The following is a 26,233-nucleotide window of genomic DNA, read 5'->3' on the forward strand; positions in this document are numbered from 1 at the left end:
ATCACTAATTCAAAAGATATGCCAATAAAACAAATTCATACAAAAAAATTTATATCAAAATTTAATTTCTAATAATTTAAAGATTTGCTTAGATTTTAAAATATACCCAATTAAAATTAAACAAGGTTTGAAATCGATTCAAACAAACCTAAAATAAACGGACGTACAGAGTCTAAATATAGAAAAGATCTGGTAAAAAGTGAAGGTTTGATGAAAATGTGATAAATCTTACATCTTCTTAATCCTAATCCTTTAATGTTATGGAAAAATAGTTTTAAAGAAAAGATTGGCAGGGAGGAAGGGGACATTGGACTGTAAATTACACTGCTAGTCTGCTACCAAAGTTTTTTAGCCACATTATCTTACGGTGACGCTAAAACTTTGGGTATTTTTGTTGAATTCTGATTGGCTGATTCCAAACGTTTTATCCAATAATTTTTGTCTACATAACTGGTAGTTTTGTTTATCATTTTGGGGCAGAGATGGCATAAAGAAAACCACGTGGTTTAAATCAAGTAGTTTAAACCAAAAAAAAAGTTTTAAAAAACCAAAAAAAACCAAGGTGGGATGGTTTAAATGGTTTTTTTTTTAAATATTTATACAAAGGCCTATCTTTCCAGTTATATCTTTTCATAACGTAAATAATACAGTAAATAACTGTCAGTCAGGGTTGTCAAATCGGGCGGGCGCTTTTGGGCTGCCCTTTTTCGGGTTCTTTTGGGCAGATTTGGGCAACCCCCGTTTTGGGGGTGAGAAAAAGGGGGAGGGGGTGAAAAAAGAGGGGGGGGGCAGGCCTATAATTTGGATATCATTAAAAAAATACCAAAAAAACCTGGTTTTTATCAAAAAAACAAAACAAAAAAACCTGGTTTAAACCAAAAAAAAACAAACTGGTTTGATCTTTTAAAAAAAAAACCAGTTTTTTTTCCATCTCTGTTTTGGGGGATGTATATCAATTTATTCCAATGTCTTATCTTTTCAGATTCCTGAAGATTGTACTTTCACAAAAGTTCCAACATTTATACTTTTGTTTTAATAATGTGTTTAGTAACAAGAAAGATAACATTCATATCAAGTGTAAAGATAAATAAAAAGAAAAAACAGGATGACCGCATCCTATTATCAATTAAGCTTTTAGAAAAATTAAAAATATAGAAATTGAAGAAAAAAATCATATTGAAAGCTACGCTCTTAGAAGTCTAAAGGAGCACTTGGGATGGAAGGGGGGATAAGTCGACCACCCTCCAATTTTCAATTCTAGTTTTAAAAGAACAAAATAATTCTGGTATACCTAGTCATTATGATTTTTTGAGGGGGCGAATTATCTTCGGAGGGTGGTGGTAAACTCTCCCAAATTAGTTACAAACTTTCTCTTGGACCATGAGAAGCTACTTTGTAAAAGAGAACTACATCGGTGCAGCGGTTAGCAAGATCCTTTGGTTCAGATAGACATCCGGTTATTTTTTTTTTGTATTGAAACAGATAAGAAACATGAAAAGAAGTATTAGAAAAAATCCCTTGGAATACTATAACGAGACAGAAGTGACTTATTGAGTGGCTTCACACACAAAAAAAAAAGATTCTACATGCGAAACTTGGATTATTAAAGATCTAATTTCCCCTTTTTTCTGTCTGTGTATTTATTTTATTTTGTAAAAATGTTTTAAGAGTGTAAATGAAAACAAGGATGACAAAGTCAATAAGTAGCAAAGCTCTTATCACTGTAAAAATGTATTTAGTTCTAGTGCAGTGCAGTAGTGACAGAAGGACAGTTAATGTGTTTTATATAAAAAATGCACTTCAGCAAAAACATTCTATCTTAAATGACAGCAAAGCAAAACTCATTTTCTCATACATTTTTTTTGTTTGTTAATAAATAAGTGCCCTTTTATGCCGACATAAATAAAGTTGGCCTTTTAAAATTAGATGGATGGGTAAACATTAGAGTCAGTCATTCAACTGATTTTTATGATAAAGTCAAGACAAGTCAAGTCAGATTTTATTGCAGCTGCCGAGCCCTGGTTTGAATCAGCTTATAAAATAGTGTTTTATTAATGCATTTTGATGAAAGAGAATGAGCATCGGAAATAAGGTAGGGGGAGAGGACAATGAAGGTTAAAAATATCTATTTTCTTCTCTCACTATTCTTTCCTTATTTATTAGTTACCAAAGTCTATAGATTTGAGAAGTATTCCCTATATCCTAGGATGACCTTTGCGATTTGGTAACGATTATAAACAAAATTACCCCTATTGTAAATAAAAGATAAAGTTAAAAAGTTAAAAAAAAAAAAAAGTTCGGATAATTTGGAACCAATCAATCATTATTCAATTAAAGTGCCCAATGTTTCAACATAGTTATAAAACTTTACAATTTAAAATCTAACGACTCCTCAATCCCTGCTAGATTTACTCCAGGTATAAGGTATAACCAACAAGTGAAATAAAGGAGGGAGGCGGATGTGCCACTTTTTGAAACTAAAACTAAAAGTCAAAGGAACTCAACTAAAAAAAGAGTTACAGGTCTGAGATTTTGCATGGCAGTTGCTTTATAGGGTTACAATATGGAACAGTGAAGAAACGGCGGTGCAACCGCCGAAAACCGCCGAGAAATTGCAAAAAAAAAATCGGCAGGAAACGGCGGTTTTCGGCGGTTGCGCCGCCGTTTCTTCACAGTTCCATATTGTACCCCTATAAAGCAACTGCCATGCAAAATCTCAGACCTGTAACTCTTTTTTTAGTCGAGTTCCTTTGTTGTCTTTTAGTTTTGGTTTCAAAAAGTGGCACATCCGCCTCCCCCATTTAAAATAATATTTGGGGGGCAAATGGAGAGGTCGTCATTTTTACGATGTGTTGCCCCCCCAACGACAGTTGAAAAATACGTTTAGGTTTCGTGATTTTTCCCCGAATTAATTTCGTTATTGGTATTTATAAGCTGGATTTACTCACATGAATTACATTATCAAATAATCAGAACCACATGTTATTACAATAACAGTAACTACCACTGTCCGTTATATGCTTAACTTGCATAAAAAATATAGGTATTTATTAATATCACTTTTTGTAAATGGGAATGCATAGCGGATGTGATAATAGGCGTTTGTAAGGCACAACCCAAAAAGATTTTAGCATATGTTTACACTTTGCGGATTTTATAATATGCAGAAGTAAATGCTTTTACAGCGCAACAGAAAATGTTACCTTTGCCAGGCCGTTTCTGGTGATACCCAGGACCTCTCCCCTGCAGGTCATAAGGTCTGCCAGAAGCATGACATGGCGCTGATCAATGGACATGCCGTGGGACTCCATGGTCGTGTTGATCTCGGTCATGATAGTCTTACGAGCCGCCTCTATGCCCAGCGTGTTGGCAACCTAAGTTTGAAAAATATTTAACCTCCATAAAATTGGTGAAAATAAAACAAAGGTGGGGGCGGAGCGGATTAGACACTTTTTGTAACTACATCTAAAACACAAAGAAACGCAACCGAAAAGGGTTTCTTTAAACAACTAAGTTTGTCTCAAATGATTCATAATTGTTTAGCATTGCACCTTTTTAAAGCAACTGCCATACCAAATTTTAATGCTGTGACCCTTTTTTTGAATGAAATCCCTTGAGTTTTATGTTTAGATATAAAAAGTGTCTCATACGACTATCCCCTAAAGTTGCATAATTCAAATAACAAATGTATGATTTTCAAGTCTTGGCATTTTGATAACTATGGAAGAAAAAAGAAATCCTTTCGAATATTTGTCTTGTAAATGAAGATTTTATTATCATACATGAACACTTATCTAAATGTGCTTCTCAAGGTCTAGCAATTTATTTCTTTATGTTTTACAAGAATAATACTTAATTATAAAGAATGATTTTTATAAAACTGAAAGGATTACTTACCTCAAGAGTATTATTGCTGGTTGTTTTCTTATTGCACACACCGAAGGTAGCAATCACCTCTCTAGAAGAAAACAATTAAGATTATATCCACAGTAATAAGCATTATTAAATGATACATGGAGGTTAAGATATGAAAACTTTCTGTTACAGATAGGCAAGTAGATATAGCTTTAAATTACACTGGTAGGTACCCAAAGTTTTATTACAATGTTATATTATTCGTTGGCTCAAAAACTTTGGGTACTTTAGCTGAATTTGATTGGTTAGTTTAAAACTTACTAGTAGTGTCCTAACTTTTCAACCAATAGGTTCAATCTACGGAAGAGGAATTTTGTTTATCATCATTGGGGATGTATAACAATTTATACCCATTATATCATCCCTTTAGATCACATCCATTAAGAGTGGCTTCATTATCATGGACAATAGTTTGCAGAGTATAATATTGTTTCATTGATTAATGTGAAGAAATCTAAATATCATTATTCTCAATTAAAACATCCACGTTTCTATTGTTATGCGCTGCTTCTTCGCGTTTTATTATTATAAAACCTAACAATCCTACCTATTAAGCAAATATAATCGTGCTTTCCCTCGTCCATGCTCCTCATTCATATGAGAGTGCCATTAATTAGGGTGGCTTAATATGGAACACCAGCCGAAACTCTAGGCCAGGGTGATGTAATGATTAAGTAGCTTCCACGAGAATTGCGGGCCAGCTTGTAAATGTAATGTAACATAGAATACACTCAGCTGTGCGCGAAGCTTACCAATCTAGGATTGGTCAAAGGATTCTCACCTACAATCTCCTCGTGCATCTGAATCCTAACTTCAGAGAATCAAGGCTACATACATACATACATAAAACCTAACATACATACTTCTTTGGTGACCATTTTAATCATGTATCTTAGAGAAAAGACCATGGACGAAAAATTGATGCACAGTACACCCCCAATTACAGAAAAAATAAAACTAACCCTAAAATCCTTAAAAGAAAAATTTTAAAAGCTACTATGACAAACCCCTTAATTGGGAATCTAATAAATGAGAGAAAGTATCAAAAAACTTGTAATTTTTCAGTCTTATGTCCCCTACCTCGCTGATTTTAATAATGAAAAGTATACATAACATTCTGGAGAACTCAGTGTATTTATCCTTAATGTTATCTACAGATGATGTACTTTGTACAGACAAACAGACATACCATTATTGAGTAGCAGAGAGACTGAGCAAATGTTACACACCTAAGATTATCGCCTTCAACAAGTAGTTTATAACTAGTTGGACCCGTGGAACTATCCTCCATGCTAATAACAGCTATGTACAGACAAACGAACATATCATTATTATAGGGTAGCTGTGTGACTTAGAAAATGTTACACACCTAAGGTTATCTCCTTCCACAAAAAGTTTATATCTGGTTGGACCCGTGGAACTATCCTCCATGTGAATAATAGCTCTGTTAAATTTATTGTTCATTTATATCAGTCAACAAGTTATAACAAGTCAATAAGTTATAAAAATCCAAAAAATCATGGTTGGACGGATAAAGTTATCTAATATGCGGATAATCAAAAGTCATAAATTAAGAATATATTTATATAGAAAAACTCATGAATATCATAGCTAATCAAAATAAACACAAAGTACTAAAATAATTTCATTAGTAGAGCCGATTGGTGGTTGCTTTAAATTCTCCAGAAAAATATTTTATTTAACCAAGCTTCTAAATAAAGAAAGATAATATTACTTAATCAGAACTTAATTTTTTAATGAAGTGTTTTATTTGTGGTTATTTCCCTACTTGTAATGTATATGATTTCATCCTTGTTTTTTGTTTTTGAGTTGATAAAATTAATTTTACTATTTATAAATGAATAATCTCCTGTTAACAGTTGGTAACCCTTTGATGACAACCTGGGGTAACTTTTCTTTCAGGAATTGCAGCTGGTAATACATTGTAGATTTTGCTGATGTTCCGGGTTTTACCTAAATACATTATTATAATTACGAAAATTTTATGACATTAGAGAATAAAACGTGCTTAAGATCGAAGAAAATGAAATATAGATAGGTACGTGTACATACATTTTTTGAACTTATCAATTCAAAGTCCAGAATCCTAATGAATGGGACAATCGAGATAAATTGATGTACATCCCTAATGATGATAAACAAATTCCCCCTTGGAATAAAAACATGTTTTTGTTTAACTTTGGATACTAACATATCTTCTACTACGATCCCTATCTATTTCAAGTATAATTTTGTTAATTAGAAGAATTAAAAATTGGATTATGCATGAGTACAGAATTTAAGTAACTTCAAAGGTTTGAGAGGTATAATACCTTCTATTGTTGGCTTTTAAGCTAATAGTATTGTCTTTTAAACTTTTTACTTTTTTTACTTAAATGCACATCGTAGTTCTACCCCTGTCAAATATCTTGTAAGTAATATCACCTTAATAATTGTCTCCCCATGAACGGAGCAGTTTCCAGGCTTTATCTTGAGTTTAGAGGTACAGATAGAGTAGCGGATAGATTCGGCTGACACTTCCAGCTTTAACAAACGGATTCGGTCAATTGACAACCTTAAAAATAAAAGTAAATCTTAAGACAAAAAATAGACATATGATAAACCCTTATGGTCAAAATAAATCAATAAAATGCACATATAATTGTATAATTGTAAAAGAAGTTCGTTCTTACAACTATCTGTTTTATCTGTTTTTTCTGAATGCGAAATAATTTTGCAAAAAATAGAGACAACCAACTCTTTGATTGCATGACCTTTGTTCCTAAATAATTTGCATCTAACATAGCAGCATGGCAGTAGCAACCATTCTTATTGTATTTATTTATGACACGGCATTAGGCCGAGATTCTATCAAAGATGCTAGATCCTAGATACTAGAGGCTGGGCTACGTGTTATGCAAAAATTGTCGCTAGTTTCTGATTAAATGGGGTTAGTATTGAAAATAATAATTAGACATCCTTTTATATAATAGTAAAGTACCTTATAAGCAGAAAACATTCATCTGGGAGTAAAACTTCTTCAATATATTCAGAAACCTCACCAAGAGTTGTCTTCTCAATTCTTCCCTTCACTTGCCTACAAACAAATATTGTTATCTTTTATCCTTATATATAAAATAACAGAATGCCTGTCTCTGTTTTCAACTGTGTGTCTATCTATCTGTCTGACTGTTTCCACCGAAGGATCTCTTCCTAACCTCAAAACCAAGGTTCTCCTTTACAGTGTAGCTTCTCATAGGATATACATATATTGTTGTGGATGTACCACAACCCTACCAAGCACGGTTGGACCCTCAGATGTCAAAACTTTATTTTAGTGTTTGGCCAAAATGACTTAGCAATTGTATCTGTAAGTACGTCTAATAACACCCTTTGCTATTTTTAAAATCCTAGAAAAATTTTTTTGCAAGAAAATTGCATAAATTCGCAACCTTTTTTAGAACCACTACATAACTCGAGTTTTAAAACTTTTTATATAAAATCCTTTTTACAAAAAATATCAATAATTGCTTAAAATTAAACCTGAAAGAAAAAAATTCTCATTACATGTGTTAATTTTCATGTTTTAGGTCTTTTTTTGAGGAAAACATAACTTCTCCTTTTTTGACGATAATATATTTTTTTAACAATTCAAAGTAAAATATAATAAAACTTAAACGATTTTTCTTGAATTATCAGTTGAAAATTTCATTAAACATGCAATTTAAGTGATGAAAATTTAATAAAATCATTTTTTGAATGTTTAGAATTACCAATTTTCTACATTTAAAACAAAATGTTAACAAAATTTAAAAACATTTTAACATATAATTTCAAAAATCAATAACATTTTATAAAAAGATGTTTCAAAAAATAAATCATTAAAAGGTATTAAAATGCATTTGAAATTACTTAAAATTAAAACGAGAACATCTTTTTACACTGTATTCTGTTTAATAGAGTTTAAATGACATGATTAGTGAATGAAATATTTCCTAAACTCATTAAGCCTTTTTGTGACTATATTAAAAATAATTTATTTTGTTTTATATTGTTTTTCTATTCAAATATTTGACAAAATTTTCCCTACGTCAATAAAATAAAGTCAGTTTATTACTGTTTCCAGGTTTTTCTTTATAATTATAACAATTAAATATAATATAAATCTTCATTATCTTTTATTTGAATTATCATACACATTAAAATGTAAAGTATAAGCTAGAATAGCACTTTTTTCAACGGATATTTTAATGACATTATATCAAAATAATTCCTCTTAAATATCACACAACATATGATTGGGAAGTATAGCCATTTCTTGGAGGTATAATATTTACTAAAATACCATTAATTCTGTTTTTATCAGAAGTTAAAAAAATTGAACAATTCTAAAACAATGGTTGGCTGTCTAGATATTGAGTACACTAAGACTATGGCTCTGTTCTATTGAAATAACGTTGCAAAAAGAGGGGTTTTTAAAGTAATCTACCTAATCTTTTTTAAAGAACCAACAAGTACTGTCAGTATCTTTTTTCTTGTAATCTAGCAGACAATCAAATCATAACACAATTTTCATGATAAAATATTCAGGTTTCTACTTCACATTTTAAAAAATAAACTGATCAATAAAATGTTCAAAATTTTACTTTGTACTAATTGAAAAAATATGCTGTAATTCTTATTTTAAAGTTACATTTTTATCCCTGACAAAATCATAGACGACTTTTAAAGGCATCTTATCTAAACTTTTTGAAGAAAAACTTAAAAACGTTAATTAAGTATGAAAACTATTTTCTTCGATTTTTCTGAAGTTATTATCGCATTCTATGGGTTTTTTATTATCATTTACTTATATCGAAAGTGCCAAACATTGTACCCTAACTTATTCATTTAATAAAAAACCAGCCGTGCAAGATAGAAATCACCATAGAAAAAAAAATGTCGCCCGGCCCCTCTAATTTTATTTATTTTTTTCCCTTGAAAACTAAAATAAAAAATGGTGTAACTTCCCCCCCCCCCAAAAAAAAAAGTACCACTAGACCTCTAGAGGCGAAGACAAATAAATAATCCAAACCTTGCAAATTCTGGATCCAAATCATTAGTGAGAAAGGCCGATACAATGGGCGTGGAAATCTTTTTGCTTGCATTGATAATCTCTTTAATCCTGGGTACACCCAGAGTGATGTTCATGCTGGCTACACCAGCAAAATGGAAAGTCTTCAAGGTCATCTGGGTTCCGGGCTCACCTGAATATTAACAAGATTAGTTTTCATGAAAACTTAAGCCTTTATGAAATGTGAAAAGGTCTTCATCTTTGTGTAGAGACATACATACCTCAACGTACTTAAACATAATATTTTCTAAAACATACAGGGTACCTAGGTAAAAAGTTGAAAATCCAAAGAAAAAATGGTAAATTTGAATGGAATTTGTGGGAAAGGGTAAAAAAAACTTATTCTTTTTTTCAAAAAAAAAGGGGGCCTCTAAGGGCGTACATTGTTTTATATGTCCCAGGGACATACAAATGACGAGAAAGCAATGGAATTTTTTTGACTTGGTGGAAAAAGTGAAAACTAAATGCCTTTTCCTAAAAAGCTACAATAATATTTGTCTTACCAATGGACTGTGCACAAAGAGCCCCCACAGCAGTACCCGGCTCCATAATAGCTTTCATGTACTTTTCCTTACAGATACGCATAAATGACTCAACCTAAATAGAAATTAATAATAAAACACCGTTTGTTGGACAAATAAATAAAACTTGTTTTTTTTTATAAACTATTTTTATCCAGAGATCTAAAGGGATAAAACAATGGCCGATAAATTGATGTACATCTCCAATAATGATACACAATATTACAACTTCTGTAGATCACAATTAGAACTTTAGTAAGGGAGGGGAGGGGGGGTTTAATGAAACCATCTCGTAATCAGTGAGCATATGGCACTTAGAGTTCGAATTTTGATCTGGAATTTTGCATGGGTAATCCTTAGTAGGTCTATTTTCCCTAAATTGAACAAAAAGTTAGAAAAGTAACAGCTAACGGCTAGCGGCTCAGCAGTTTAGCCATTTTTAAAACTATTTTCAAGGGAAATCATCACGAAACCTATCTCCACATAATACTCTATGCTGCTCCAAAACGTTTTCAAATGGTTCTAGCCGCTAGTTGCTGGTACTAAAAATCTAAAAATATTTTTTTTGTATCATTTCACATGATTTAAAGCAAAAATATGTTTCAAAAAGTTGATTCCTACATAATTTATGGCAGATTTGCCCTAAAAATAGCTAAAATACGGCTAAACAGCTGAGCCGTTAGCCGTTACTTTTTCAACTTTTTGTTCGATTTAGGGAAATTAGACCTACCAAGGATTACTCATGCAAAATTTCAGATCGAAATTCGAATTGTAAGTGCCATTTGCTCACTGATTACGAGATGGTTGCATTACCCCCCCCCCCCCCTTACTAATTACTAATTACTTTAATGTACTTGTCCTTACAGATACGCATAAAAGACTCAACCTATTTAGAAATTAATAATGAAACACTGTGTATTCAGCTCCATAATTATTTTCATGTACTTGTCCTTACAGATACGCATAAAAGACTCAACCTATATAGAAATTAATAACGAAACACTGTGTATTCAGCTCCATAATTATTTTCATGTACTTGTCCTTACAGAATCAGATACGCATAAATGACTCAACCTATATAGAAATTAATAATAAAACACCGTTTATTGGACAAATAAATAAAACTTGTTTTTTTTATAAACTATTTTTATCCAGATATCTAAAGGGATTAAACAATGGCCGATAAATTTATGTACATCTCCAATAATGATACACAATATTACAACTTCTGTAGATCACAATTAGTACTTTAGTAATTACTAATTACTAAGGGGGGGGGGGGGGGGGGGAAGTTCTGCCACTTTCGCGTAAACAGTGTGCAGTGGACTAGGTATTGATTTTAGATTATAGGTTATTTAGGATAAAAGTTTACTTTTGGGTATTAGTTCACGTATATTTAATCATTTTTTGAATAGGTCTCCAGGTTCAGGTGCTGCAGGCTGGAAGGTCGTTTCTGGACAGGTAAAAAAATTAAAAAATTTTGTTTGAAGAGTTAGAGAGCAACTTATAAAACAAAATATGCTTCTTTTTGAATGTTATTAACATATCTGCAGAAAAAATTTAATTCGGCCTCCAGGTTCAGGTGCTGCAGGCCTCCAGGTACACTCTGGACAGGTAAAAATTTAAAAAAATTATTTGAAGAGTTAGAGGTACACTTATTAAACCAAATATGCATCTTTTTGAATGTTATTACCATATTAGAAGAAAAAATGACAATCGGCCTCCAGGTTCAGGTGCTGCAGGCCTCCAGGTACACTCTGGACAGGTAAAAATTAAGTTTTCTTATTTGAAGAGTTAGAGGTACACTTATTTAACCAAATATGCATCTTTATGGATGTTATCATCATATTTGCAGAAAAATTAAAATCGGCCTCCAGGTTCAGGTGCTGCAGGCCTCCAGGTACACTCTGGACAGGTAAAAATTAAAATTTCTTATTTGAAGAGTTTGATGTACACTTATTTAACCAAATATGCATCTTTTTGGATGTTATTACCATATTTGAAGAAAAAATGACAATCGGCCTCCAGGTTCAGGTGCTGCAGGCCTCCAGGTACACTCTGGACAGGTAAAAATTAAAAACATTTATTTGAAGAGTTAGAGGTACACTTATTTAACCAAATATGCATCTTTTTGGATGTTATTACCATATTTGAAGAAAAAATGACAATCGGGCTCCAGGTTCAGGTGCTGCAGGCCTCCAGGTACACTCTGGACAGGTAAAAATTAAAATTTCTTATTTGAAGAGTTTGATGTACACTTATTTAACCAAATATGCATCTTTTTGGATGTTATTACCATATTTGAAGAAAAAATGACAATCGGCCTCCAGGTTCAGGTGCTGCAGGCCTCCAGGTACACTCTGGACAGGTAGAAATTAAAATTTCTTATTTGAAGAGTTAGAGGTACACTTATAAAACAAAATATGCATCTTTTTGGATGTTATTACCATATTTGAAGGTAAATTGACAATCGGCCTCCAGGTTTAGGTGCTGCAGGCCTCCAGGTACACTCTGGACAGGTAAAAATTTAAATTTCTTATTTAAAGAGTTAGAGATACACTTATTAAACCAAATATGCAACTTATTGGATGTTATTACCATATTTGAAAGTAAATTGACAATCGGCCTCCAGGTTCAGGTGCTGCAGGCCTCCAGGTACACTCTGGACAGGCAGTTAAAATATTTTTTGATACTTTTTGATTTGGACACCTTACCTGGATCCTGGTGACCACTGGTGACTGCTTGTGGCCGCTGGCAAGGTAAATTCCAATAAAGGTAATATTTGATATTAGAGGAAAGGTTTCTAAATGGAAAATTATTAAAATATAATAATATGACAAAATTTATTAAGTAAGTCTTCTATTTTTGTTTCAGGCAGGCTCTAGGTAGCCTCCAGGAGCCTGCTGGACAGGTTTAAAAAATCAATTTTATAATTTGTTTTATTTAGATGAAAGGTTTGAGTTGTGCTCCAGATAGGGTCAAGGTGGCCTCCAGGAGCCAGCTATATAGATCTGTATTTATTACTTTTTGTTTATGTATGATTTTCCACACATATGCAAAATATAATTCTGTCTAAGATATAATATTACAGATACTCAGAATGGGGAATGCAATTTCAATAGGATTCAGATTATAAAGTATAGATGCTAGTGAAATAATTTTAAAATTACTACTGAGAGAGGTTAATTTTATCCAGATGTCATTCAGAGCTACAGATTCTCCATCCAGGTTAGTAAAATATAAAGAAATTCTTAGATTGTATATTCAATCCACGTCTAAAGAAAAAGGCAGGAATTCCTGACACTTAAATACCTGGAGGCATGCAGCACCTGAAACTAGAGTCCAATTTGAATTTTTTCTGTAAATATGATAATAACATCCAAAAAGATGCATATTTGGTTTTATAAGTGTACCTGTAACCCTTTAAATATTTTTTTAAAATTTTTACCTGTCTAGAATGGATCTGGAGGCCTGCAGCACCTGTACCTGGAGGCCGAATATCAATTTACCTTCAAATATGATAATAACATCCAAAAATACGCATATTTGGTTTAAAAAGTTTACCTCTAACTCTTTAAATAATTTTTTAAAAATTTTTACCTGTCCAGAATGTACCTGGAGGCCTGCAGCACCTGAACCTGGAGGCCGATTGTCATTTTTTCTTCAAATATGGTAATAACATCCAAAAAGATGCATATTTTGTTTTATAAGTGTACCTCTAACTCTTCAAATAAGAAATTTTGATTTTTACCTGTCCAGAGTGTACCTGGAGGCCTGCAGCACCTGAACCTGGAGGCCGATTGTCATTTTTTCTTCAAATATGGTAATAACATCCAAAAAGATGCATATTTGGTTAAATAAGTGTACATCAAACTCTTCAAATAAGAAATTTTAATTTTTACCTGTCCAGAGTGTACCTGGAGGCCTGCAGCACCTGAACCTGGAGGCCGATTTTAAATTTTTCTGCAAATATGATGATAACATCCATAAAGATGCATATTTGGTTAAATAAGTGTACCTCTAACTCTTCAAATAAGAAAACTTAATTTTTACCTGTCCAGGGTGTACCTGGAGGCCTGCAGCACCTGAACCTGGAGGCCGATTGTCATTTTTTCTTCTAATATGGTAATAACATTCAAAAAGATGCATATTTGGTTTAATAAGTGTACCTCTAACTCTTCAAATAATTTTTTTAAATTTTTACCTGTCCAGAGTGTACCTGGAGGCCTGCAGCACCTGAACCTGGAGGCCGAATTTAATTTTTTCTTCAGATATGTTAATAACATTCAAAAAGAAGCACATTTTGTTTTATAAGTTGCTCTCTAACTCTTCAAACAAAAAATTTTTAATTTTTTTACCTGTCCAGAAACGACCTTCCAGCCTGCAGCACCTGAACCTGGAGACCTATTCAAAAAATGATTAAATATACGTGAACTAATACCCAAAAGTAAACTTTTATCCTAAATAACCTATAATCTAAAATCAATACCTAGTCCACTGCACACTGTTTACGCGAAAGTGGCAGAACTTCCCCCCCCCCCTTACTTTAATGTACTTGTCCTTAGAGATACGCATAAATGACTCAACCTATTTAGATATTAACAATGAAACACTGTGTATATCAAATAAATATATTCAATACCTAACGCTTTCTTATTCGTTGACTTTACAACTTTTTAAAAAAATTTTATTGGTTGGCTCATTAGGTTGAGTGTCCAAATGTTTTAACCACTAATTGTAATCTACAGAAGGGAAATTTTGTGTATCATACTTGGGGATGTACCTAATTGTTTATTGAAAATCAGAGTAATTTAAAGTCCAATGTCTTCTCCCTCCCTGAATATATATATGTCTTATGTAAAACATCAAATTCTATACACTTTATAACAAACTGTATTGGTAGTGAAACTATATACCTGACTTTTAGTGACCCTATAAAGCTGTTTGTTGACCCCGTCAGGTTTACCTCCAGGACACCTGGACCATAGTTTCTTTATCTAAATAATAAATAACAATGGCAATTCAATTTTTCTCCTCTCTTATATATTTTCCCGTCCCACCCTCCCAGGTCTGACCAGTCGATGATAAAAAAAAGTAGAATATCATAAACTTTTAGGTCAAAAAAATATTTTCTTTTCACTTTCACTTTATATGAGAGATGTTTTGACGTTTTTAAAAATATTTTTCTTCACTTGGAATCCATCTAGCTTAAAGAATACCTAAATCATTGAGGGGATGGGAAAAAGTCTTATCGACCCCCCCCCTCCCCCCCTCTATTTGAACATATTATTATACTTTACTAACCTTATCAGCATATCCTGCCATGAACTCCTTAATGTTTGCTCTAAAATCCACGTCTAGATATTCCATTTCTTCTCTCTGCAGAGCTAGATCCACAGCAGTAACCACGTCATCTCCACTTATATTCGACTCTTCCCTAAAAATCAGTTTAAATTGATGGTTGTATGACTGTAATCACATGTGAAGGGAGGAAGAGATATTTGGACTGTAAATTTCACTGGTACTCAAAGTTTTAAAACCACGGTATCTTTTTTTTGGTCTAAAACTTTGGGTACTTTTATTGAATTTCGATTGGTTAGTTCCAAACTAGTGAGTAGTGTCTAAATTTTTCAAATTATTATAAACTGATAAATTAATATTTTATGATAATTTAAAGAGTTATGTAGAATAAATAATGAATTATAATATTAAAAAGGGCAAATGTTTTCTCAAGAAGATCAGTAACAAAAAGTGGTTCTACCACAAAAAAGTAAATAAATGTGAAACTACCTACAAAAACAATTTTATAAAAATATTTTACCTGGCGGGTTCAGTATGTACCACAAAGTCTAGAATCCTGTTGAAATCCACAGGTTTCCCCTTGCCCTCCATCATCATGGGGTCAAGACCATCTCCACCATATGTAAACTGGATCACCTAGCAAACACAATTTTTTGATGTGGTTTAAATTCCGCCCATGTAAAACCACCTAATCATATCATCATAGCCGAATAATATTACAACAGCACATACCACCCCTCGCTATATACTTCAATCCCATCATGTTGATTTGATAATGAATCTTTTCATGAATATGAAACACTATACTTTTATCTTCTAACCGAGGGACGTTAGAATATAAATTAGACTAGTGCCCAAAGTTTATCAAGTTAATAGCTCCTTCCAAACTAGTAATGTCCATTGTCCATAGTTTACTTGTAATAGTTCTTATCAGCAGAAGGTTAATTTTTATATATATGATATTTGGAGCAATTAATTGCCCATTGTCTTATCCCTCAAGAACCCTGACTTCCTATTTATAATAATCAAATTCTTTGAGAATAAGAAACATTTTTTGTATGAATCAACTGATGACTTGATAATACACAATGAAATATACATGTTTGAATCAACTGTGTTGAATACTCTATAGTAATCTGAAAGTAAAAATATATGAACAAGGAAAATGTGTTACCTCTCCGCTGCTGTTTCTAACCGTACGATCGTACTGCATACACAAATCCTCTAACGACTTTACCAATCTCCTCTGCATGTATCCAGTTTCAGCTGTTTTTACAGCTGTATCTACCAGTCCCTCTCTGAAAAAAAGGGATTACCTTTTCTGAAGTATTTTTGGAGATGATGCGTCGATAATATAGTTATAAGAATAACCAATACTATTTTTTTCAAGTTTCGCTGTTAAAATAGCCAACAATGGACGAATTACTTATCTGTTAGCAACTGTTAATTTGCCACGCTTTTTAATAGAGTACTGTATAGGATTCTCCATACAATAAGATTCTAATTCGAAGGATTAAAGCTTATACCAATTAATTCGAGAGAAAAAAAATCACGAAACCTATACGTGTTTTCAGCTGTCATTGGGAGGCAACACATAGTTGAATTGACGACCTCTGCATCTGCCTCCCAAAATTTACTTCAGATTAATTTCGCTTGTTGGTTATACCTTAAACCTTTTAATCATTAAACCTTAACAATATAAGGACAGACACTATTATACTATAGAAAAGCTATAAATTGAAAAACTCACCTGCCACCCATGGTATGAAAGAAGAATTCAGTAGGAGTCAGGCCAGAATAAAAACTGTTCTCAACAAATCCTTTGGCTGCAGGAATCTTGGACTTTCTCTCAAAATGGGGTAGGGCACGGTCCTAAAAATAATTATTTAGTAGGAATGACGTGCGGCAGAGGGATGAAGCGGTGTTTTTGCAGTGTATGATTCGAGTCGATGAATATAAGTTCACTTTGCTATAAGTTACCTGGTCTTTATGGAGTAAAAGTGCTTGCTTTTCATCCACTTTTTCTTGATTAAAGAAATTTTCATTTACCTCGTACTTCTCGAAAATGGTCGGTCAGATTACAATTTTATCCTATATTTTTGCTTAAGGTAACACTATCAGCCTCCTATACAACTTCTACTTAAATTATACACTGTTGAGTATTATAGCTCGTTTTTTTTCTCTTTTTATAATTTAAGCAGGTTATTCTTCATTACACTTTACTGTTTTTTTTATATCTACATTTGACATATTGATCCTTTTGAAAATGGTTGTCCTGTCCATGCTTAAGTAGAAAACATAATTTTCTTGATTTCTTCGGGATTGTGTTGATTTAGCCCCTGACAAAATCCGCAAGTGTCAGTCTAGTCATTAATGTCACATGTGTATTACAATGACTAAACTGTCACCCACGAATTTGGCCAGGTAAAAATCTGTTCTTCTTCATATCAACTTTTCACTCGCATAATTTCATAATATTTCTATATTTTCAGTTTTAATTACCTAAAGTGTTATTTTAGCCAGCTGCGAGTATCACTATCGGAGTACATTAAAATCTGGTGCAACATCCAAGTAGTAATATTAATATCATTGATTTAATTTAAACTTTTATAAAATTCTTACCTCGAATCCATCAGGAATACGTTTACCAGAAATGGCCTGTTGTCCCACACACGCAATCATCTGGGATATGTTGATGTTGGACCCCTTGGAACCACACAGTGCCATGATCAAGGGTGCATTAGACCTACAAATATAGAATATACATTATATATAGATATATTAATAGAGGGAATTTTGTCGTCAATTTAGGTTGCTTATGATGGGGGTTATCATTAATTTAGCCATCTGCGAGTATTATTTTATTAGAGTACATGAAAATCTTGTGAAACCACCAAGAAGTAATAATATATAGATTGATCTAAGATAATAACATTTATGATTTTAAATGCATTATAAAACAATATATGTAGGATAATGGCCTAAAACCACCACAAGATATTTATAAAGCATCCTTAAAAAATACAACAAATTTTGACTAGTATTTGTAAGATATTAAGCTTAAGACAAAAAAAAACTTGCTTAAAAAAGTGAATACCTACCTAAGTTTGAAGTAATTTTACAGACTTACATACATGGGCATTATTTTGCTTACTACTTCTGTTACCTGTATATCATTGTCATGGATTTTTAAAGATCAAATTATGCTCTTTACCTTTCTAAAGCGGTGAGAGAAGCTTTACCAGCCTTGTCACGAATAGTAGACAGTTCATGAAGAATATTTGCCTCTAGTGTCTGCTCCTCAGAACAACCAGCCTAAATCATGAATCATGTATGTATATTTTAGATATTTTATGTGCGAGTGTTCAGTAAAACTCATAAATGAATCTTAATTGTCTCTTAAAAGTTATTTTGTCTTTTTCATTTTGTTTAAATTCATACAGGTTTATAAATAGTTGTCAAAACAATAAATGTATAAATATTAAATATTATATAGATGTATATTGTATAACCCAGACAACTACCATGCCCAAGTGGTCGGGACTTTTTTCTTCTGCTGGCAAATTGCTTTCTGTTCTTTTGTAGCCACTTTGCTGTGTTTATATTTCCGACGCTATTAGCTGATATTAAAAGACCCAATTAAAAGTCGACACAAGGTCCTCTACCATAGAATAAAGTTACATATAGCAATCAACCATTTTGTTCAAGTCAAAAGAGCACAAATGTAAACAAATTGGATGTTGCTCCACAAAAAAAGGTCAACTTACCGAACAGGGTAAAGTGCCAGCTTCAAGCTGTGAGATATAACTGTCACATTTAGTGTACCCAGCTTCCACAAGTTCTTTCTAAAGAGTAAAAACAATAATATTTTTAAAAAATACTCAGGTCTTTTTTAATTGTCCCTTCATATGATCATACATAAAATTCGTTTCTTTGATATGTCTAATCTTGATTTGATGATAACAGAACAGATCTTTGTCAATCTAAGAGATGCCTTCATAAGTTCATAGTTTCTATACAAGCTAAAGAAATCAGATTTGAAATATCTTATTGTTTCGAGGATAATTTCTGAAAATACTTAAAAATTATGAAAATCAAGGAATTCTTAAATTTTTTATTCTGTTAGGTTCAGTTTTGAAAACTACCTTTGAATTCATAATAAAAAATCAATGAAAAAGTGTTGTCATCCACTTTTAATTATCCCGTAAAAGTTACTATAGAAAAATTACCTTAAGTTTAAGTAGTCCTGCAGACGGAGTGACATCTCCAATACCAATGGAGAAGCCCTTGTTCATGAGAAACCAGCTGGCAACCCTGGCCAACCTCCACATGGCCACACACGCGGCGTCCTCTCCATAGTCGCGTAGCAGGATATAAAACACGTTGTTCTTGCCTCCTAAATCAAAATCATTTCCAATAGGACTTTAAAATAGGGTTGGGCCTGATACAGGATATTGTAACTATCCGGATGCCGGATATCCGGCTAATTTATAATGCCGATAATATCCAGTAATATTCCGAATATCGAACGTTTGCCAGACATCCAGCCGGATACCAGATATCCGGTATCCAGCCAAAACAAAAATCCGGCTTCGAAACCGATTAATATCCGCTGGATTAGAAACGGTTCTTAGCCATACTAAAAAACCATGTATAACATCGTATTACATATAATTTTCCACGAATATTAAAAAAATCATAAAATTATAACCAGTTTTAGTCTTGTAAATTTTCATTTTAATATCTGCAAAAAAGATGTCTAAAATGCAAGGCGATAGATAACTATTACAGACTTTTTTTTATCGTTCCATCGATTAGAAACTCTCCAAGTAATAGAAGTTAATATCTTGAAAGCGCAGCAACTCTTTGATCATTGACAAGATCTTTACTTGGAGATTTCTAATTTAATTAGGAAGGTATCACATTAAAAACAGAATCGAATAATAATTTGTCTAGGGAACCATACAAATAACAATTAAATAAAACATTTAATATCTGATCCAATATTAGATTTGTCTATGGAACCAGGCAATACTAATGACATATTTAATACCTTATCCAATATTAGATTTGTCTATGGAACCAGCTATTACTAATGAAATATTTAATACCTGATCCAATATTAGATTTGTCTATGGAACCAGCCAACAGCTCAGAATTTCTTATGATAATATAAGAATCGTTTATACAGAATTCTTCATTTGTCGTGTAAGATTTGCCCTAAAATGAAAAAAAAAAAAATTTGTGTTTTATTTACCTACTACAACTTAATTTCACATACGAGTAAAATTCTTTACATAAACTCAATTGGCTGAGTTCTTCATTTAAGTAAGATCTAAATAGATATTTTGACAGGTTTTAAGCTATTTTTTTAGATTTAACTTGCCCCTTTATGTTACGAGAAGTGTAACCATTTCATACTTACAGAATAACTTTGAGATAGAAAAGATGCAAACCTTTGTTTTTAAATTGACAAGAATTTTTGAGCTTTTGTTTGGTTTGAGCATAAGACTAAATAACTGTTTTCCAGTCCACAGGGCAACAGGCCTAAAAACAAGATAATATTAATGGATATAGGATATACGTGGATATATTGACAGTTGAAAATTTATCATCGATTTAGCTAGCTAATATGGAACTCATTTGTTGGTTAGTTATTTTATCCAGTAGGAGGGGAGGGGATAGTGTAAAGGGGGTGGATGGAAGGTTTCGTTGAGTATCACTTTATCAGAGTACGTGCAAATCAGTTGCAACATCCAAGTAATAACATATCGATCAATCTATACCACCTAGTACAGATTAGTCTTTTAAATGGATGGTCCAATTTGTTTGTATTTATTCAGGTAAGCTTTAGGTATATCTGTTGTGGTTTTAAAAAGTTATATCTTTGTTTTGAAAAAGATTGATTTGGATGTTAAATAGGTATTTAAACTTTATATAGTTACACTAACACAACTTATTCATAATAATATTCCAACTTACTTAATGATAGCTGGAGTAGGTAGATCCACCCTGAGATTAGCATCAGGTCCAGACAGAATCTGGGTAATAATCTGACAAGCCTTGCCCCGGTCAAAGAATGCGTCCTTCTGTGTGAGTAGATACCCTCCGGTTATAAAATCTTGGGTTGCTGCTATCATCAACTCTCCATTTCTAAACATTAACAAAGTGACAATAGAATTATTTTAAATAATTTATTTAGACATCATAATTGATTTCTCCCATTAAAAGTACGTTAAAGGGATATATAGAAGTATATACAATTTCTACATCTTCTTTTATCATAATGCAATTTTCGCCGAGATCAAACTCTTACATCAGCGCTATAGTCCTGGATTGAAAGTGCATTAGATGACAGGGATCTAAAGGGATAAGACAATGGCTGATAAATATATGTCCATCCCCAATAATAATACACAATTACAATTCCCTAGTGGTTGAAACGTTTGGATATTAAACTTAATGAATCAACCAATCAAAATTTACTAAAGTTCCCAAAGTTGTCAAGCCAACGAATAAGAAAACGGAACTATAAAACTTTGAGGCCTAGTGCCAGCCCCTTGTCCCCTCTCTCTGTATATTTACCTGGGTGTGACCAAGTTAGCCTTATTGCCCATGAGTATGAGGGCCTCGGCCCTAGCCTCCTCTGTCTGGGGCAGGTGAAGATTCATTTCATCCCCGTCAAAATCTGCATTGTATGGTGTACAACAACACTCATTAAACCTTAAAAATTATTGTAGTTTAATATCTTTAAGTTTAGTCCCATTTTATCTCCAAAACTTCACCACCTCTGTAAACAGGTTATAGTAGCCTTAACGTAAAATAGAAATAAAATATTTTCCCTTAGGGTGGTCTAAGCATATTTTTTTATCAGTCCTCTTCTTAAGCAAACACATTAGAACATAGGGGCGAAGCCACTAGTATTAAAAAAAATCAAAAATATATCGTAATAAATATCTATTAAGGTTTATTTTACCTAAAAGTTCTGTTCTCCAGGATCTTGGCTCTATGACACATAATTGATATCCTATGAAGACTGGGCTGCCTGTTGAACAGTACCGGGTCTCCATCCAGCATGTGACGCTCCACGACGTCTCCAACCTTCAGGTTCTCGGCCACCTTCTGGCGGTTACCGTACATCAGGAACTTTTTTATTCCCGTGCTAGCTTCCTGAATATAATGTAAGTTTACAAATAATCTCAATGATAGAATAGATACATACCAACATATCATTCAAATATTCTTTTTAATTTTTAACAGATATCTATGACTCTTCTTTGAATTGTAGCTTCTCATAGGTCCTGTGGAGGTTCATAACTATTTTGGGGTATGGTAACACCCCCCCCCCCCCAAAAAAAAAAGAGAAATCGCCTCTAAAACAAATGACACCTCAAATTTTTATAATTAGAAAAATATTGAAAATGAGTGGAGGTCGACTCAATGAATATGCACACCATGAAATGTATATTACCTTGATAAAATTAGCACCAGGATGTTGGTTGGCACCATTGATGACAAGCTTCTTCATAAGCTCCATGTTGGTCTTGGTCACCTTCTCTGGGTAGGTCAACACTTTGGCTATCAATACTGGCACTCCAACCTAGATTATAGTTATTATCAAAAAAGATGATCAACTTTCATTCAATGTTGTTAATTGCATACACACCTTATGGAATTGTATGCTCCCTCTTTCCCCTTTTCCATCATTGCCCCTAAAGGCCACTGGTAGGGCATAGCTGCTAATACATCAATAAATAAGCATTACACAAGAACTTTTTATTTATAAAATGGTTTAAAACCTTTTCCTTGTTTTACCAAACAGGTTGATGAAAGTTTAATTATAAATTGAGATATATCTCATATAAACTTCCACTTTCTTCAATACAAAATTTAAGTAAAAATAAATCTTATGGACGATAAATTAAATATATTTAAAAATTATTTTGAGGAGGAAATAATATTTTTCTAAGGGGTAGGGGGTGATTTTATTGCGGGGGTTGTTTGGTAACTAATTCACTCAGGAACTATAAAACGATCCATACAGCACTAAGACAGACTAACAGACACACACACTGTTACTTTTAAATAAGTATAAGTAAATATACATCTTAATGCCCAACGGGCCTCTATCTTTCAATAGTAGAGCACTAATAAAGTTTACAAAGCATTTGGAACAATTCAGAGTTTGTGATGAAATTAGAAGAAAAAAGTTTTTAACAAGAACAAACCTAATCATGTATTTAGTAAATAAAAGGAATGGATAACTCAGACAACTTTAAAAATGTGCAATTTGCGATTCTTCAGGGAAATGTGATTCTGACAAACAACCCCTTTCCCTTATTTCTTCCCCTTTTTACCCACTTCCCCTTCAGATACACCAAAAAACAAGTTTTACTCCAACTATACTCCAACAAAATATTTAATTCTCGGCAATTTCAAATGGAATTTATTGTTTGAATAGCAGCCACTGGCGATTCTTAAAGATAATATTTTAGATATATGAGAGGATTAGCTAGGATGAAATTAAAGGTCTATAGAGTAGCTAAATCTCCTTACTTTGTTGTATAAAGTACCATCAGGAAAACTTAAAAGTTATGTCACTCACTCATAGTTTTATAAAATGCAGTACACACTTTTTTTTAAAGCAAAGCTTCTCTTAATTTGGACATCTTTTTGGGTTCGAGTAATGCTGAAGATGCTAAAATTTTATTTAATGCTGTAACTATCGTAAGGAGCATGCCATCAAAAATAAACTGGTTATACTCATTTCCAAACATGACTTCCAGACAAAGGTTGTTCGATCAAAGGGTGGATTTTCATAACAGACAATAGATTAATATCCAAATGTGAAGCAAGTTGGTACAGAAATAATCAAAAAGCGAAATAATTATAAAATAATTTTAATTTTGGGGGCAGATAATAAGGTCGTCTTTACTACGAAGCGTTGGCCCCCAAAATCAAATAAAATTACCAAATATATTATCGAAATAATTCAGTTGTTATTTACAACTGAAGTTGATTACCTGTTCAATTCTTAGATTAGGATCCGGAGAAATAACGGTTCTGCTGGAAAAATCTACACGTTTGCCAGACAGGTTACCACGAAATCTTCCCTGTTTCCCTTTCAATCTGCAATTAATACAGCATGACCCTCGAAAAAGTATTTTAAAGCATCTGCAGCCTATATTTCTCAATAAAATATTAAAAGATTCATATGTACCTACTTGTTCTCTATAATTTTCTACATCAAAGGATATCAAAATATTTTTTTTACATCAATTAACAGCCGAGATTTTTAAAGCCAAAGTTTGGAAAAAGTGCTTGAGAAACTGGATATTGCTAAATATTTCTTAGTTTTTTATTAGTATATTACTTTTTATCAACCAGTTAAAAAACAAATAAGAAAGAAGAGCAAGTTTAAAATTGATAGGTACATTTTTTATTGCATTAAAAAACGTTACTTTTACATATAAAAAACTACTTTTCAAATTTTACTGAATACATTTTTCTTATAACCATTTTCCCTCAAATCTTATAATATCTCCCACTTATTAATATGACCTTAAATAAACCCCTCCCCAATTTATGCTCATTACCGGAAGGATTAGCGCCACCTTTACCAATAAATTCACGCCCACTCATCAAATTAATCTAAGACACATAAAAATCATTTAAATTGTTAAATGTTTAATAAAAGTTTGTAGCTGTAACTTTTTGGTTTTTTAACTTATTTTGATAAAATAAAGTGTTTGATTTCTGTTTATGTAAACTTTCAATTTGCTACTATTTTTTATAGGATTTCTTTCTGTAAGGGTGTTTTTGCAATTTACACTAATCTAAAAATGCCTTTTAGAGCAAGTGAAAAAAGTGCTTTCAGCATGAAATAAATTTCGTGGAAACATCTTTATATAAGTTTTATAAAAAGTATTGAAATTATGAGGAAAACACGTCATTTCACTTTAAAAAAACATTTTTCTTGAAAAGTTACTTTTTCCTCAGCCACTTTTTCAAAACTTTGGCTCTAAAAATCTCAGCTGTTAATTGATGTAAAAAAAATATTTTTATATCTACTTATGTGGAAATCTACAGAGAACAAGGACATATACATTTTTTGATAATTCATTGAGAAATATTGGCTGCAGATGCTTAAAAATACTTTTTCGAGGGTCATGCTTTATTTTTTTTTATGTAAAAATTAAGCGTAGGGCAAAAATAAGCAAACAATCCAAACCAAGGGTCAAATCAAGAATCTTATAGAAGTCAAGGATCAGTAATATTTGACATAATATCACTTCACATAAATTCATTTCACATAAAACATTTCACATAAAGTATCATTTGACATAAACTCATTTCACATAAAAGTACACTTCACATAAATACGTTTCACATAAACTCATTTGGCATAAAGGTACATTTCCCATAAAGGTACATTTGGCATAAAGGTACATTTCACATAAAGGTACATTTGACATAAAGGTACATTTCACATAAAGGTACCTTTAACATAAAGGTACATTTGACATAAAGGTACATTTCACATAAAGGTACATTTGGCATAAAGATACACTTGGCATAAAGGTACACATCACATAAAGGTACATTTCACATAAAGGTACGTTTGACATAAAGGTACACTTGACATAAAGTTACATTTGACATAAAGGTACACTTCACATAAAGTTACATTTCACATAAGATACATTTCACATAAAACATTTCAAATAAAGGTATATTTGACATAAAGATACACTTCACATAAAAAAAAAATTTTTAAACAAAAATGTATATTTTACATATGGGTAAACTACACAAAAAAAAACTTTCACACAAAGGTACATTTCACATAAAGGTACATTTGGCATAAAGGTACATTTCTCATAAAGGTAGATTTGCCATAAACGTACATTTGACATAAAGGTACATTTCCCATAAAACATTTGACATGTATTTTACAAACAAAAAACGTTTCTTATAAAGGTATATTTAACATTAAAATACATTTCACATAAAAAACATTTCACATAAAGGTATATTTAACATAAAGGTACATTTTAAATAAAGGTACACTTGACATAAAGATACATTTAACATAAAGGTACTCTTCAAATAAAAGTAAACTTGACATAAAGGTACATTTCATATAAAACTACACTCCGCATAAAATCATGTTTTTTTATAATTTTATTCTGGTACCTAAAGTTTTATTCTGGTACCCAAAGTTTTATGCTGGTACCCAAAGTTTTATACTGGTACCAAAAGTTTTTACTGGTACCCAAAAATTTATACTTGTACCCAAAGTTTTATACTAGTACCCAAGTTTTATACTAGTACCCAATATTTTATTCTTGTACTAAAAATTTTATACTGGTACCCATGACAA

At 32.2% G+C, this 26,233-nt stretch overlaps 1 protein-coding gene across 1 annotated transcript in view; it reads right to left on the reverse strand.

The window, feature by feature from the left end:
* The window catches only part of Polr3A (RNA polymerase III subunit A), a 35,367-nt gene that overhangs the window by 1,619 nt on the left and 7,515 nt on the right, over positions 1-26,233 (reverse strand). The window contains exons 12-35 of the mRNA XM_080170351.1: positions 23,874-23,979; positions 22,322-22,450; positions 21,827-22,020; positions 21,436-21,573; positions 20,833-21,003; positions 20,307-20,397; positions 19,962-20,070; positions 19,080-19,246; positions 18,618-18,695; positions 18,065-18,165; positions 17,473-17,596; positions 16,601-16,722; positions 16,025-16,148; positions 15,371-15,486; positions 14,854-14,986; positions 14,466-14,546; positions 9,532-9,625; positions 8,990-9,161; positions 6,917-7,012; positions 6,361-6,490; positions 5,786-5,889; positions 5,285-5,359; positions 3,898-3,958; positions 3,204-3,374 (exon numbers count right to left, since the gene is read on the reverse strand). Of these exons, the coding sequence (XP_080026477.1) occupies positions 3,204-3,374; positions 3,898-3,958; positions 5,285-5,359; positions 5,786-5,889; positions 6,361-6,490; positions 6,917-7,012; positions 8,990-9,161; positions 9,532-9,625; positions 14,466-14,546; positions 14,854-14,986; positions 15,371-15,486; positions 16,025-16,148; positions 16,601-16,722; positions 17,473-17,596; positions 18,065-18,165; positions 18,618-18,695; positions 19,080-19,246; positions 19,962-20,070; positions 20,307-20,397; positions 20,833-21,003; positions 21,436-21,573; positions 21,827-22,020; positions 22,322-22,450; positions 23,874-23,979 (2,887 nt within the window). The remainder of the gene's footprint in view (positions 1-3,203; positions 3,375-3,897; positions 3,959-5,284; positions 5,360-5,785; positions 5,890-6,360; positions 6,491-6,916; positions 7,013-8,989; positions 9,162-9,531; positions 9,626-14,465; positions 14,547-14,853; positions 14,987-15,370; positions 15,487-16,024; positions 16,149-16,600; positions 16,723-17,472; positions 17,597-18,064; positions 18,166-18,617; positions 18,696-19,079; positions 19,247-19,961; positions 20,071-20,306; positions 20,398-20,832; positions 21,004-21,435; positions 21,574-21,826; positions 22,021-22,321; positions 22,451-23,873; positions 23,980-26,233) is intronic.

The sequence above is a fragment of the Acartia tonsa genome, chromosome 8 (genome assembly GCF_053477335.1).
Source record: "Acartia tonsa isolate MP-2025a chromosome 8, ASM5347733v1, whole genome shotgun sequence".
Taxonomy (NCBI): Eukaryota; Metazoa; Arthropoda; class Copepoda; order Calanoida; family Acartiidae; genus Acartia; species Acartia tonsa.